General features: G+C 42.7%; 1 protein-coding gene across 12 annotated transcripts in view; it reads left to right on the plus strand.

The window, feature by feature from the left end:
• LOC126986811 (uncharacterized) overlaps positions 1-15,916 on the plus strand; it is a 108,987-nt gene that overhangs the window by 88,435 nt on the left and 4,636 nt on the right. For 10 of the 12 annotated variants that reach the window (XM_050843183.1, XM_050843178.1, XM_050843185.1 and 7 more), the window contains 2 exons: positions 421-549; positions 1,019-1,423. In XM_050843183.1, the coding sequence (XP_050699140.1) occupies positions 421-549; positions 1,019-1,191 (302 nt within the window). In that variant the 3' untranslated portion in view covers positions 1,192-1,423. Of the gene's footprint in view, positions 1-420; positions 550-1,018; positions 1,424-15,916 lie in introns of those variants that run through there. The other 2 variants (XM_050843181.1, XM_050843179.1) reach the window with 2 other exon arrangements.

A 15,916-nucleotide genomic window follows, 5' to 3' on the forward strand; every position in this document is an offset into this window, starting at 1 on the left:
AATTTTGCCCATTCCCGTAACAATACGGCTCCCTCGCATGGCCCCACTGTCAACCTGGCAGGCTTAGTGCCTTGCAGTCCATCGCCAAGTGTGCTAAGTGGCTATACAAACAATGTGCACATAACATACACAATAGGAATATATATACCTACATTTATTTGGTTCGTTGGCATTATTTTACGTTTTTTTTTATTTTCGCCGCTTGTAACAGACTTTCGGCATTAACGGACTTCGTTCCCAACCAATTAGTCCGTTATATCGAGGGTTTACTGTACCTGTAGCTAGTCCTTGTTGTCGTTGTCATATTGTCAGTAGTTAGGCTACTCTATAAATGAATAAATACACCTAGATGTGTACTGTTGTAGCTCTATATAGTTGTGCAATAAATCTGTAATCTATAAAAAACACATCCACACACAGGATTTGAGAATGAGAGGCACATGGAGAACCTCTCCCCCTCAGCTCACCATCCACACACAGCCTCTGAGGGAGAGGAGGAGAAAGAGCAACTTTCTTCCCCACTGCACCACAAAGCATTCACATCATCAGGTAAGACAGTGATGCTGATAATAGTTAATACTAATACTTAAAATAATGATTGTGTACATATTTTTTTTCCTTTTTTTTACCACTTTCTTTAGTCCCATAGTGCCATGTCTGTATATACAGCAACTCCTTGATTAATGTCTTTTCATTTAATGTCTATTGTTAAAACAGTGAGAAAATAATATGCAAATTGTTGTAAAATAAATATTCGTAAAGTGTATGACAGTCATTCAGAGATGTCTTACTGTACCAGCCACAGAGTTATATGGCTATAGAGTGTGTCCCCTATCTACTGTATTGTAATGAGAGATGCCAGCACCCTAATGCTGTGACCAGTATGTATCTATCAGCAGATATCCGTAGATCCTCAACATCCGTGGGTGTTTGTTACCTAACCACCATGGATGTTGAGATTTGACTGCAATAATGATAAAATAATGATAAATTTTTCTCTACCCCGACAAACCACCAGATGACGAACTTAGTTCTGTCATCTCCGCCTTCGACTTCGAAGGATTTGATAGTGACGAGGAAGCAAGTGGTCTGGGAGCAACAACACCTCAACAGTGGTCTGGGAGTGATAATACCTCTGCTGTGGTCTGGGAGCAACAACACCTTAGCAGTGACGATAGTGAAGATGGATGAAGTGGTGGACATGCAAGGAAGCAAGTACACAGCAGCCTAGCTTTATTAACTCATACCATGTGATCTGACCCAGGTGGTTTAATCCCTTGTGGCAGCCTGACCCGCCGGTGGTCGTTTTAATGCTAATTACGATCCTCCTAATTATCCAATATAGGATGCACTTATTAATATTTTTTTGTATTAATGATTCTCTTTCTATGGATAAGGCATTAAAGAAAGATAATAAAAAGAATATTGTTTATTGACCATTAAACCATTTCAATTTTACCTTGAATTGAGACTATTATGAAATATAGTAAATTACATTTATTTGTTTTTTTTTAACTTGAGTGGATGAAAATTAAATATTCCTCAAATATCTCCAATAATTTTCCATCATAGAGTGTAATATCAACAAAAAAAACTTCATATTTTCACAATGGGAAAAAAAAAAAATTCTTCCTGTTCACAACAAATAAGTATCCTTGGCTTGGAACACATAATGAATAAACAAAAGATGTGCATTCCCATATTTTGAGTTCATTGTTCTCCCTTTGCATGATATTAGCCATGATGTTTCACAGTGAATCAATCCAGGCACATGAATGGACTACCCTCACAGCCAACACAAAAGGTTGACACTTTCTTTGCTCTTTTTGCTGCAATTTTCCATCCTTCGTTCAATGAGTCATAATTTGAAGATGAACTGTAGGATTCACCACAAGAATCTTCATCACCAGAGCCATGTTCTGGTATGACACTTTTCGCCTTCTTCGCGGTAGACAAATTGATGGGTTCCATTACCAGTAAAAAAATACAAGTAGAATTTGGTTGATTTACTGTATTGTAAGACAATCAGTTGAACAATTGTAATAACAAATCATATACAGTAGCTTATATTCATTCATATGCACAGAAAAGCCATCTTGATGGCCTGCCCCAAAATGGGTCAGGCCACAACAGATTCATAAAACATTATATTGTTGCGGCCTGCCCCTATGTGGGTCAGAGGGTCATCCCACTGGTGGCAGACAGCTCGATTTGTCTAGAATCGGCGACAAAATTCTAGTTTTGTCCGTTAATCAGCGGGTGTGGGCGCTTGTTGGAAACCACTTGCGACCGCTTGACAATCTCCGATTGTCTGCTATTCGGCTCGACTGTCCCTTCTTTTTTAAAAAAAGGAACGGGAAAATCAGCCACCGATGAACTGCAATAGTCGGTGACATATGGCGATTGTGATCCGCGACAAAAGGCGACAGTCGGAGTTAGTCAGCAACAAAGTCATTCTAATCGGCGACCATAGCCAATAGCCGCCGATACGTAGTTTTGAGAACAAATTTAAACCTGTTGCCAAGTGTTGCCGGCGTGTTGCAGGCTGTCGGCGGCATGTTGCCACCCAGTTTTCACAAGTCGGCAATACTGCTATTGTCATGCCACAGACACGTTAAATTTGTGTCGCCTACTGTCCCAGACTGTCGCAGATTATGACCAGCGTCAGTCGGTGATGGGACATAATATACAAGTTTAATCCTGTTTTGGCCGCCACCAGTTGCACAGTAGGCGGCTGTTGGAAACTTGCCGCCGGCTGTTGCAGGCAGTTGTCGCCAAGGGTCGGCGCCATGGCTGGTGCCGCAAGATGTCTGTGACAATTTTGCCTTGGCCAAAGAAATCACCGATGACGACAATTGTTGCAGAGAGCCCGAGATAGGCCGAGACCATGCCGCCGACACCTTGCGACTTGGTTTGCAACATCTCGAGACACTTTGCAACCTTGAAAATCGGGGGCTGTCGCAAGGTGTCTGCCGCCTGTGGGATGACCGTCTCAGGCTTTCTGCCAGGCGCAATTACGCTCTACAAGCCTCAAGCATAACACCCACCTCCTCTCTGTCCAGTGGCTACCGGCAATCTGGAAATATTCACATTTAAATCATCACAACATCGTGGCGACAGGGTTGCTGCCAGCCGCAAGAGCAAGATATGAGTTAAGGGGATACTAAACATTTAGTGCTAAAATAAAAACTATTCAGTGTTAAGAGCTGATATTTTCAAGATAAATTAGACGCTGTAATTGCTTAGTTGTGTTTGAACAAGAAAGTTCTGCCGTATTACATCCTGAAGTCATATATATATATATATATATATATATATATATATATATATATATATATATATATATATATATATATATATATATATATATATATATATATATATACAGTCACCCCCGTTCGCGGTCTCACCCATCAGCGGTTTAGCGTATTCATGATCAACTAATTGTGACCCCCGCTTATCTGTGGCCCCAGTTTGGCGTGTCTGTGGATTGACGCTAAATAGGAAGGCAGAGAGGAGGAGGAAGGCAGAGGAGGGGAAGGAGGAGGAGGAAGGCAGAGGAGGGAGGGAGGGAGGCAGAGGAGGGGAAGAGAGGAGGGAGGCGGGGCAATGGACGTTAAGGCGGTGTCACACTAGCACTTTTTCCGTCGGTTAATGCGATTTCCGTCGATTTTTCATCGTTCCGCATGAACTTATCGCATGAATTTGTCAGACGATCAGGATCGTTTCCGCCTGCAAATTTCCGCCTTTGTTTACATTTCCAAGACCAAGACCGAGACTTTCCGCGTGGCTTCAACCTGTCTCAAACGCTCTCCTGCAGTGACAGCCTTCCTCATCCTGGTGTCATTTCTGGCAATAAGAGAGGTCACTAACTCCAGAAGTCTGTGGTACTGGCTTTTGTCCAACCTGATCCAATTCTTCAGAGTCTCATGATCCTCTAAACTCAGCTCTTTTAACAGCCTGTGGTACACACTTTATCTTTCGGCAGGCCAACCATGCGCGCATCCATGCACGCTTTTTGGCTTGTTTAGCTCGTCTAAGTCTCACAATACACAGTATTAGGTTCAGAGCAGCGTATCTTTGCCGCAGCGTGGACTCCATGTTTGTCTACATTCCCATGGTCTGTGCCGACGGAAAGTTTCAGACGAAACACCGTTAGTGTGTGACAGGCCGCAGCCAAGATATCGACGATTTTCAGAAAAACGACGGAAAAAGTTGACGGAAAAAGTGCTAGTGTGACACCGCCTTTAGGTTGCTCCTGAGTGACGTCACGGTTGAACTGTGACGTCATGCTCTATTGGCCAGCAGCTCACTCAGGGACGACTGCTATTGGTCGAGATTTTCTCATAGCAACATTATCGTAAAAAAAAAAATTCACGCGCCGCCACACTGCAGTGTTGCCAGATTGGGCTACTTATCTAAATTGGGCTACTTTTGAACGGAAAAACATGTTTTATATGATGTGTCAGAGGTGACTTCCCCAAATGCATATTTTCCCATAGGCTTATAGTCCCGCCGTTCGCGGTTTCGCGCATCGCGCGAAGTCCCAGACGAAATACCCTTGACGGCGGGGATGACTATATATATATATATATATATATATATATATATATATATATATATATATATATATATATATATATATATATATATATATATATATATATATTTTTTTTTTTTTTTATTCATTTTTTTTTTTTTTTTTTAATCTTCGCCTGTGGCGCCTGTAGGCTTGTTTTTTTGAGGGGCCTGATGGTATGGCCCAGTCCGTTGTGGCGCAGGCCAGTGTTTAAACAGGTAACTCGATTTATGCGAGTTTGGTTTACACGTTTTTTAAATAACGCGTGGTCCAAAATCCAAATAAATTATTAATTTACATGTTTTTTTCACTTATACGTGATATTTTATGGAGTGACCCCCAGATGTCTCACGCAACTGGACTCACACAGCTGAGCTCAGTTCTTCCTGCGCGCCACTTGAACAACAATACGTACAGTTCCCACGCTGCCACGCTATTCAACAATAGAGGTGGGCAGGTACTGGTACCAGCTATATGGTACGGTACCGGTACCAGACTGCTCGATACCGGTACCAATACTATCCAGTCGCTCATGGTGTCCCTCATTTCTTCCTTACACGAGTGAGGCCGAGACTGAGTGCCTGAGTGGATATCTCGGTGATATGGATATTCTCTCTCTCTCTCTCTCTCCACTGAATGAAGTGAATATTTATTTTTCAACAGAAACCTACCTCTTGTTTGATTTACATTGTTTTTGATTTACGCGACCTCTTCAAGGACACAATACTCACATAAATCGAGAGTTAGCTGTAGTGGCGCCATCTTGCATTGGCTCATGCTGCCCTCCTGGAGCTCATCTTTAATCCTAGAATCTAGAGTCTGGGTTCATAGGTGGTCTTCTGGACAGCATGTGGGTAGTTTTAAGCCACTTGGCGGCGGCTGAAAAATCCCAGCTTGGTGGCACCGGGCGGGGATTGAACTCGCGCCGTCCCAAACGTGGTGCCGTCATGCTATCCACTCAGCCACTGACTCCCCTTAATATTCTGTTTATATATATATATATATATATATATATATATATATATATATATATATATATATATATATATATATATATATATATATATATATATATATATATATATATATATATATATATATATATATATATATATATATATATATATATATATATATATATATATATATATATATATATATATATATATATATATATATATATATATATATATATATATATATATATATATATATATATATATATATATATATTTTATTAAAAGTGATTGTCAGTTCAGCGTTGATTATTTTCTTTAGGATGTTCTCTTTTTGTCTAAGGAGTGTCTTATTCTCTTTAGGGAGTTTGTTGATGGTATCCCCGTAGGATATCATCTGCGTAGCCAGATCGCGATTTCGGGTCCTGGACCCTTCTTCAGTGGCGTTGGGAGTGAGTGTGTCCATCTCGAGGTGTGAGAGGAGAATGACTGGGTGTCCGCGCGGGGCTGCCTTTATACGGCTGGCTCCCCGGGGTTCCTCGCTGCCTCGGCTCCTGATTGGCTGAGCGTTGCCGGCTGGTCACCTTTCCTCATGCTTGGAAGAGCCTGCAGATCTTGTTGTTGGATGTTAAGATTTGGCTCCATATCCTTGATGTACAACGCTTCTAAGATGGGCAGGCGTCTGTAGTCGTTGCATGTTGTAATTATTTCGGTATTTTCTTCTAGAGTTTTTCTTGTAAGTTTCGTCTTATGTACTTGCTCAGTGTGGGTCTTGGGCGCTCCTGATGCAAGGTGATAGCTGAGTCGTCTGCTTAATCTCAGTGTCGTCATGCCGATATAGGTTGATTGAAGGGCTGCACAGTTCCCTTGGTTGCAAGTGAACCTATATACAACATGTGACTGTTGAGTATTCTTTTTGTCGACTGCTGGGCTGTTTAAGTGGAGATGGCTGGTATTCTTACTTCTGTAGTAGATGGTGAGGCTTATTTTCTTTTCTTGGTTGGTGGGAGTGACGTTTTTCTTGACGATTTGGCGCATTATACGCTCGTCTTCTTTGTAGCTTTTGGAGAAGTGTGCTTTATAGTAGAGTTTGATGGGCTCGTTCTTCTCCGCCGTGTCTTCTTTTTCACAGTACCATTTGTCCACGGTCTTCTTAACTTGTTGACTCAGCTATCACCTTGCATCAGGAGCGCCCAAGACCCACACTGAGCAAGTACATAAGACGAAACTTACAAGAAAAACTCTAGAAGAAAATACCGAAATAATTACAACATCCTAAAGAAAATAATCAACTGAACTGACAATCACTTTTAATGAAACATGTTCTGAGAAAATCTCCTGCCCATTTACACTATATATATATATATATATATATATATATATATATATATATATATATATATATATATATATATATATATATATATATATATATATATATACAAGTACAGTGGTCCCTCGTCTATAGCGGGGTATAGGTTCCAGAACCCCCCGCGATAGGTGAAAATCCGCGAAGTAGTGACCTTTTTTTTTTTTGTTTTTTTTTTTTTGTATATATTATATTTTATATATATTATTTATATAAGCATGCATATTTGTGAATCTTGCCCCAGCCCATTTGAACACGGTCACCCAACCACTAGCTTCTCAAGAAAGATTCAAAGTCGGCTACATTTCACAGGAAACTCATTGAAATTCTAGTCAGAAACTCAGTCACCAGCATGTCGGTTAATTTATCGTGAGGTCGGTAAGTTGTGGTCACAAAAAGAAGAAGAGCATATCAGCTGGATTGGTTCAGTAGCTATCCATGTGTTTATTCCAGTACCACAAAGAGTTCCACAAAACTAGATAAGCTTGGAGTAATCATGTTGAGCAGGTTTTGGACTTAAGTCTTGTCCAAGTGTAGCCACTGCCTCATCCTGTCTGGGTCCTCACTGCCAAGTTCTCATACCATTAACGGTAGCAAGCTGTAACACACTCTCCCTTTGTCTCCGAGCTAACCACTCACGAACCAACAAATGTTACGGTCGCTGAGCCAATCAGCGCCCAGGATACAGAACACAGTGCTCTGGTTGGTCGCCTCCCATCCATCAGCCAATAGTGTGCCGTGTACGATCTCACGTGGGCAAACTAGCTCAAGCAAAAGCAGCCGTAGCTGTGTTTTCCATCTGTGCGAGTGTTTGTCTACTCATCTGCTGTACGCTATGTATTTTATTTTGATTTAATATTCTTTTAATGTTATAATTAATATTTTTTTATTATTTTATATTGTTTTCAAGTTTTTAGGCTAGAAAATGCTTATTTTACTGCAACAATAATGAAAATAATAAATATATAAAAATACCTCTATACTGCAAAATCAATCCCGTGATATAACAAAAAATCCGCGATACAAAATTAGATTTATACAATTTAAGAATCCGCGATACAGTGAGACCGTGAAAAGTGAACCGCGATATGGCAAGGGATGACTGTACATATATACAGTAAACCCCGCTTAAGTCAGACCCGAATAAGCCAGATATCGGATAAGTCAGACGCTCTCAGGATCCTTTTTTTTTTTTTTTTTTTATACGTTCTATCTCAAGTGCACTGGTAGACATTTTTAGCCCTTTGATTGAGTCATTTTAAGCCACTCGGCTTATATACTGGCTAAAATACCCCTGGGCTGCTTTTGAGAGAGCGACCCGGGCCGCAGGGACCGATCCGTGTGCTCTCAAACGCGTGACGCCGCAGCCCGGACTCCCAATCCGGACTGCTCGCTGCAGCTCAGTTTGGAGAGGTGGAGCGCCTCCGTGCTTTGATGACGTCATCAGCAAATATGGCGGCCCAAACAAACACATATAAGTGCTTCCATTGAATTTCACCTCTCCCCCTCAGCTTTCACTCACTCTGTAGCCCTTATTGTTGCCTTTGTAATTCTATTATGGCTTTTAAGGGCAAGGCTGTGTCTTCCACGTCAGATAGGAAGCTGAGATGCTGTCGGTGGCAGACAAAATGGCTGTTATACAGGACCATGAGAGAGGTGTGAGCCGTGCCGAGCTCATGGTGCGGTACGTGTGTGTGTGTGTGTGTGTACGCCGCGTGTGTATGTGTGTGCGCGCGCCATGTATGTAGTACCTATTTACGTAATGCTTTACACAGACCATTTCAACTGTTAGTGGTAACAGGCGCGCAAAATGTGAAAAAAAAATCCCTCGGGTAACTCAGATTTTCGGATAACTCGGATTGGCCTTCCCCCAATTGGTCTGACTTATGCGGGGTATACTGTGTGTGTATATATATATATATATATATATATATATATATATATATATATATATATATATATATATATATCTATATATATATATATATATATATATATATTCAGTTGGGATGGTAAGAATTTAGTACTAACTGCAAAACTCGAGAATCGCAAACCTAGGATAGCGCGAAACTCGAGAGCGTATTGTGTATATATATATATATATATATATATATATATATATATATATATATATATATATATATATATATATATATATATATATATACAGTAATTGATTTCTGAGTTTGGTTTACACGTTTTTTAAATAACGCGTGGTCCAAAATCCAAACAAATGTTTAATTTACATGTTTTTTTCACTTATACGCGATATTTTATGGAGTGGCCATTAGATGTCTCACGCAACTGGACTCACACAACACCACGGCCACACAGCTGAGCTCAGTTCTTCCCACGCACCACTTGAACAACAATACAGTACCCACGCTGCCACACTACTCAACAATAGGGGTGGGCAGGTACCGGTACGGTACCAGCTATATGGCACGGTACCAGTACCAATACTATCCAGTTGCTCATGGTGTCCCTCATTTCTTCCTCACACGAGTGAGGCTGAGAGTGAGTGCCTGAGTGGATATCTTGGTGATATGGATATTCTCTCTCTCTCTCTCTCTCTCTCTCTCTCTCTCTCTCTCTCTCTCTCTCTCTCTCTCTCTCTCTCTCTCTCTCTCTCTCTCTCTCTCTCTCTCTCTCTCTCTCTCTCTCTCTCTCTCTCTCTCTCTCCCTCTCTCTCTCTCTCTCTCTCTCTCTCTCTCTCTCTCTCTCTCTCTCTCTCTCTCTCTCTCTCTCTCTCTCTCTCTCTCTCTCCCCCCCCCTCAGTAAATCCCCTCTCTCCTCAATAAATTCTCTCTCTCTCTCTCTCTCTCTCTCTCTCTCTCTCTCTCTCTCTCTCTCTCTCTCTCTCTCTCTCTCTCTCTCTCTCTCTCTCTCTCTCTCCCCCCCCCTCATCACTGTCTCCTCAATAAATTCTCTCTCTCTCTCTCTCTCTCTCTCTCTCTCTCTCTCTCTCTCTCTCTCTCTCTCTCTCTCTCTCTCTCTCTCTCTCTCTCTCTCTCTCTCTCTCTCTCTCTCTCTCTCTCTCTCTCTCTCTCTCTCTCTCTCTCTCTCTCTCTCTCTCTCTCTCTCTCTCTCTCTCTCTCTCTCTCTCTCTCTCTCTCTCTCTCTCTCTCTCTCTCTCTCTCTCTCTCTCTCTCTCTCTCTCTCTCTCTCTCTCTTTTTCCACTCAATGAAGTGAATATTTATTTTTCGATAGAAACCTACCTCTTGTTTGATTTACATTGTTTTTGATTTACGCGACCTCTTCAAGGACACAATACTCACGTAAATCGAGTTACCCCTTAAAATAACCAAAACTCCTCTGAAAGCCTTAACAGAGCCATGTTTTTAGGTTCATGGTACGGAAGAAGGGTTAAACTACCACCAGGGTCACAAAACTACCCCTTAAAATAACCAAAACTCCTATGAAAAGCCTTAACAGAGCCGTGTTTTTTGGTTCATGGTACGGAAGAAAGGTTAAACTACCACCAGGGTAGGGGACTTCTTGGTGCAGTGGTTAGCACACTCGGCTCACAACCAAGAGAGCCCGGGTTCGATTCCCGGGCGGAGTGGAAAAATTTGGGCGGCTTTTCCGATACCCTACGCCCCTGTTCACCCAGCAGTGAATGGGTACCAGATATTAATCGGGGGTTGTGTCCCATCTCCTGGGGTCTGTTCCCTTCTCCCATAATTCCTTCCCCTTCTGTCTCTCTCCGGCATATGACCACAGATGTTGCGCCGACTAAACAAAACTTTCCAAACTTTCCAACCACCAGGGTCACAAAACTATCCCTTAAAACAACCAAAACTCCTCTGAAACCCTTGTCAGATGTGTGTGCTGGCTCTTTTCATGTTGCCTATAGCGCCAGGAGGCTAATTCATACGGCAACATGTTTATAATAATATGGTCCATAGACTTGAGTATATGCCCTTGACTGAACCCCAGACGAAGCAGGATCTTGTGGCCATCAGAAGGTGGTGCCTGCACAGTGCCCTGCTTTTGGTGACATGTTGTGAGGGCATTCAAGTGTAGGAAGTCCTGCTGTGTCACTGGGAAACTGGTTACCAGAGCAGTTTTTGTGGCCTCCATGTAGCTGTGCCCTGGGACCACCAGGTAGACATGGCCACCTCAGACAGGCAGACAGGCAGGGTGAAGCTCCCGTGGGTACATTCAGCCAAAACTTATCCAACACTGTAAGGCATTCTGAGATACGCAGGCCAACAATTTTGAGACACTTCTCCCTGTGTAGAACGTGGTAGCCCTGGGGGCTTCATAGTGCAGTGGTTAGCACACTCGGCTCACAACCGAGAGAGCCCAGGTTCGATTCCCGGGCGGAGTGGAAAAAATTAGGCGGCTTTTCCAATACCCTACGCCCCTGTCCATCCAGCAGTGTACCAGGTATTAATTGGGGGTTGTGTCCCATCTCCTGGGGTCTGTTCCCCTCTCCTGTAATTCCTTCCCCTTCTGTCTCCCTCCGGCATATGACCATAGATGTTGCGCCCACTAAACAAAACTTTCCAGACTCCGTGTTAGCCCTGTGTACCCAAGCTCAATGAAGGAGAGAGGTGCCAGTGATTCAGGATCACATGTGCACTGATGAGCCTTGTCTAGGTAATGCATTGCTCATATGCTGTAAATACATCGTTGAACTAAGCATACTGTAATAATTGGTTGTGGTGATAATTCTTGACCGTAAGGGTGCTTGTTCGTATGCAAGATGTCATTCTGGTGCTAACTAACTCAGCTCCGAGTCACTGACATTAGGTCGTCAATGCATTACAGAGATTATTGACAATTGTTATGAGACTGTGCTGTGGATGCAATTATTTTGTCAGCCATTCCACTCAGGACATTGATCGCTGTTCTGAGACGCTGCCGACTCTCACATCAGTTATTCCTAAATGCCACAAAAGAGGAAAATGTGTTCTCGGGAGTAGTTTTTAGAGTTATCGGTACAGAAGCCATGTCAGACTCCCACCAGGGTCAAAACACTAGCCATGGAAAGGCCCACAACTCCTAGCAAAGCCATGTTAAGTGTGTGTGTGTGTGTGTGTGTGCTTGGGTGCAGAAACCTATGATAACATGTAGGGATGTACCGATGTATCGGTATGGGTGGTATCGGCACATTTTAAGAGTATCGGTATCGGCTGGTTTTCTGCCAATACCGTTACCGATACTTGAAGGAGTTTTGTACATGGCATGTCACTCGCAAATAATTTTGTTCAACAGAAATTGGATTTTGTAAATTGTTGAAAAAATATTATAAAACTGTAATTATCCAGTATCGTGATACTACCAAGTATGGAATTTCCCACGATTTAATTTTCATCACTTTAAACGATAAGATTCATATTACTTTGAATACAAACATATAATACTTGGTACACAGTATAGCCTTTGGTACCGCAGACACGTACAATACAGGTTTAGTAGCTTCAGCGCGGGATTGGCGGAGCCCCTCCGCTCACCTCATTTGCCTGCCTCAGTCAGTCAGACAGTCACGCTGCCAGGGCTGCCTAAATGTACGGTAAAGCTAACCTTGCTGAGTCAACTAGACCTTACCAGGCGCCTCCTCCCTCGCCCCTTGTCATGGGGGTGGGTTTTAACACTTGGGTTAACTGCTGCCTCGCCGTGCCGTATAGGGTCAGTATGTGCCTCCGTGGTGCAGTGGTCAGCACGTCTGGCTACGGATCTATGGACACCTTTTTTTCAGGCCACCGCTGGCTACTTTCTTTTTTTCTTCCCTTCTATGGTGGAACAACGAGTAGTGGGTCTTTTTTTTTTCTTAACATTTGATATTGCCTTTTAGCTGCTGGAATTGTATGAAAAAATTAATGCACAGGTATCGGTCAAATATTGGGGTATCGGTATCGGTCAAATATTGGGGTATCGGTATCGGTCAAAATTTTGGTATCGGTACATCCCTAATAACATGGACCATTCTCAGGCAGTTTAGATGCTGGGGCTGACCTCATCCTTATTTAACTGAGTCAATGATAACTCTAGGTGGTGGTTTAGAAGCATAATTGCCAGTAAAAGTATACAGAATTATAATATCTGCCAAAATTAATACGTAAAGCACATACTGCACCAGCGTGGATAGCTATACGATATATGAGGGTGATAGGTATCTATTTAATAATGAGTGTATGCACCCATGCTGTGATTACACTTAAAAATCTGCTGCAAGGCTTTGAGGCCTGTCACTAGTGGAGCCTGTGGCCACATGTCTGCAGACCCATTCATACGTTAGAGATGGACACACCAGTCGGCTGTGCTATTTGATGATAACTGAGGCCTTCACCGTCAAGGATAATGATGACTTTGTGCTGGTCTAGTGGGGTCTACATTGCCACCAACTTGAGCATGACTTTGGTAAGACAGTTTTGCTTCTTACATCAGCTATTTATAAAGGCCAAAGAGGGGATCAGTTGGGTTGCAGTGAGTGTTTTTTTCGGTTCATGCAACTGAAGAAGGGTTAGGCCAGCACCAGGGTTATAAAACTACCCCTGGAAATGCCCACAATTCCTAGGAAGGCCTTGCCAGATGTGTTTCTTTAGGTTCATGGTACAGAGGAAGGGTCACACTACCACCAGGGCCACAAAACTACCCCTGGAAATGCCCACAATTCCTAGGAAGGCCTTGCCAGATGTGTTTCTTTAGGTTCATGGTACAGAGGAAGGGTCACACTACCACCAAGGCCACAAAACTACCCCTGGAAATGCCCACAACTCCTAGGAAAGCCTTTCCAGATGTGTGTTTCTTTAGGTTCATGGTACAGAGGAAGGGTCACACTACCACCAGGGCCACAAAACTACCCCTGGAAATGCCCACAACTCCTAGGAAAGCCTTGCCAGATGTGTGTTTCTTTAGGTTCATGGTACAGAGGAAGGGTCACACTACCACAAGGGCCACAAAACTACCCCTGGAAATGCCCACAACTCCTAGGAAATCCTTGAGAAATGTGTGTTTCTTTAGGTTCATGGTACAGAAGAAGGGTCACACTACCACAAAGGCCACAAAACTACCCCTGGAAATGCCCACAACTCCTAGGAAATCCTTGACAAATGTGTGTTTCTTTAGGTTCATGGTACAGAGGAAGGGTCACACTACCACAAGGGCCACAAAACTACCCCTGGAAATGCCCACAACTCCTAGGAAATCCTTGACAAATGTGTGTTTCTTTAGGTTCATGGTACAGAGGAAAGGTCACACTACCACCAGGATCACAAAACTACCCCTGGAAATGCCCACAACTCCTAGGAAATCCTTGACAAATGTGTGTTTCTTTAGGTTCATGGTACAGAGGAAAGGTCACACTACCACCAGGATCACAAAACTGCTCCTGGAAATGTTCAAAACTCCTACGAAAACCTTGGCAAATCTGTGTTTTTAGGTTCATGATACAGAGGAAGGATCAAACTACCATCAAGGTCACAAATCTACCCCAGGAAATAAAGAAAACCCCCATGAAAGCCTTGCCAAATGTGCGTTTTAAGTTCATGGTACAGAATTAGGATCAAACGACTTCAGTATAACCATTTCAAATTGTCCATTTGGGTGTTCAATTCCCTCCCTCTCCTATGTTATCTATAAGTAATATATGAGAGGAGAAAATAAGTGTTGGGACTGTGCACAGTATTACAAATTAAACCCGAAAAGTTTGGGTCCCTCCAAAGGTCGGTTTAGGGGCTGTTTTACAGGACCAACCCGAGAAGTTTTGGGTCCCTACAGAGTTATTCATCCCAAACTCTGTAGGGACCCAAAACTTGTCGGGTTTGACTTGTAATAATGTCCCTGTGTGGCAGAGCAGAGGGGAGGAAAGGAAACCAGTGCCCGAATGGTTTGACTAGAGACCCTTCCAGGCACAACCCACGGTGGCGCTGACACGTACGGGGCTGTGCATTGCGGTTCATTGAGGGTTTTCGTGACTCTCTATTTCTATGACAAAATATTCAACATTACAATATTTTTTTTCAACTTGTAAATGATTTAACCCGGTAGCTGCACGGATCATGTTTCTTAACCCCTTCAGCATGAGGATGTGTATATCCTTGTGTGCCCCGTACCATATCCAAGGACGTGCATACTGCGTCCTGGCTCGCTCTAGCCAATATATGAGATATTTTATCTATATTTATGCTTACATCCCAAAATTATCAATTAATTTATGTTTCTTTATGTGCACCATTTAATTCTGCATGTTTTCCTATATAATACATGATGATTATCTTGAGTTTATGGCTGAAAACTTGCTATATTCAATAGCGATATTTGTAATTTGGCGCGGGGTGCTGTTTTGGCCCGGCCATAGTGAGTTTCTTTATATGCACCATTTAATTCTGCATGTTTTCATATATAATACATGATTATCTAAAGTTTATGGCTGAAAACTTGTTATATGCAATAGCGACATTTGAAATTTGGCACGTGCGGTGATCTCGATACAGCGCGGGGCGCTGTTTTGGCCCGGCCGTAGTGAAGGGGTTAAAGGCTCCTCCGTCAAAGTGAGAAAAATGAGAAAAAATTATCGCTCACGCAAACCATTTCATAATATATATCAAAGCATTTGTCATCAGTTTATGCATCATCTATTTTAGTGGGTTTGTCATGGCAAAAATTTGGCCTGTCGCTGCTACACGGTAAAGCCATAAATTTGGATCCTCACTGCTACCGGTTAATTGTATTTTGACGCTCTGCCCTCACACAGCACGGCTAGTCTAGTTTCGCATTGGCTGGACTCCTGCGTGAGGACTGAGCCTGTATTGCACCCACCAGCACATACATGGCAAGGCTTTCGGAGGAGTTTGGGCCATTTCCAGGGAAAGTTTTATGACCCTTCTGGTAGTGTGACTTCTGTACCATGAACAGAAGAAACGCACATTTGAAAAGGGTTTCTTTAGGGTTTAGGGCATTTCCAGGGGTAGCTTAACCCTTTCATTGCCAAACGCTTGCAGCGGGTGTTAGGCGTATTTGCTGGTGGCACTAAACGCTCGCTGCGACCTCCACCCGCACTC

Source organism: Eriocheir sinensis, chromosome 63 (assembly GCF_024679095.1).
Source record: "Eriocheir sinensis breed Jianghai 21 chromosome 63, ASM2467909v1, whole genome shotgun sequence".
In the NCBI taxonomy this organism is placed as follows: Eukaryota; Metazoa; Arthropoda; class Malacostraca; order Decapoda; family Varunidae; genus Eriocheir; species Eriocheir sinensis.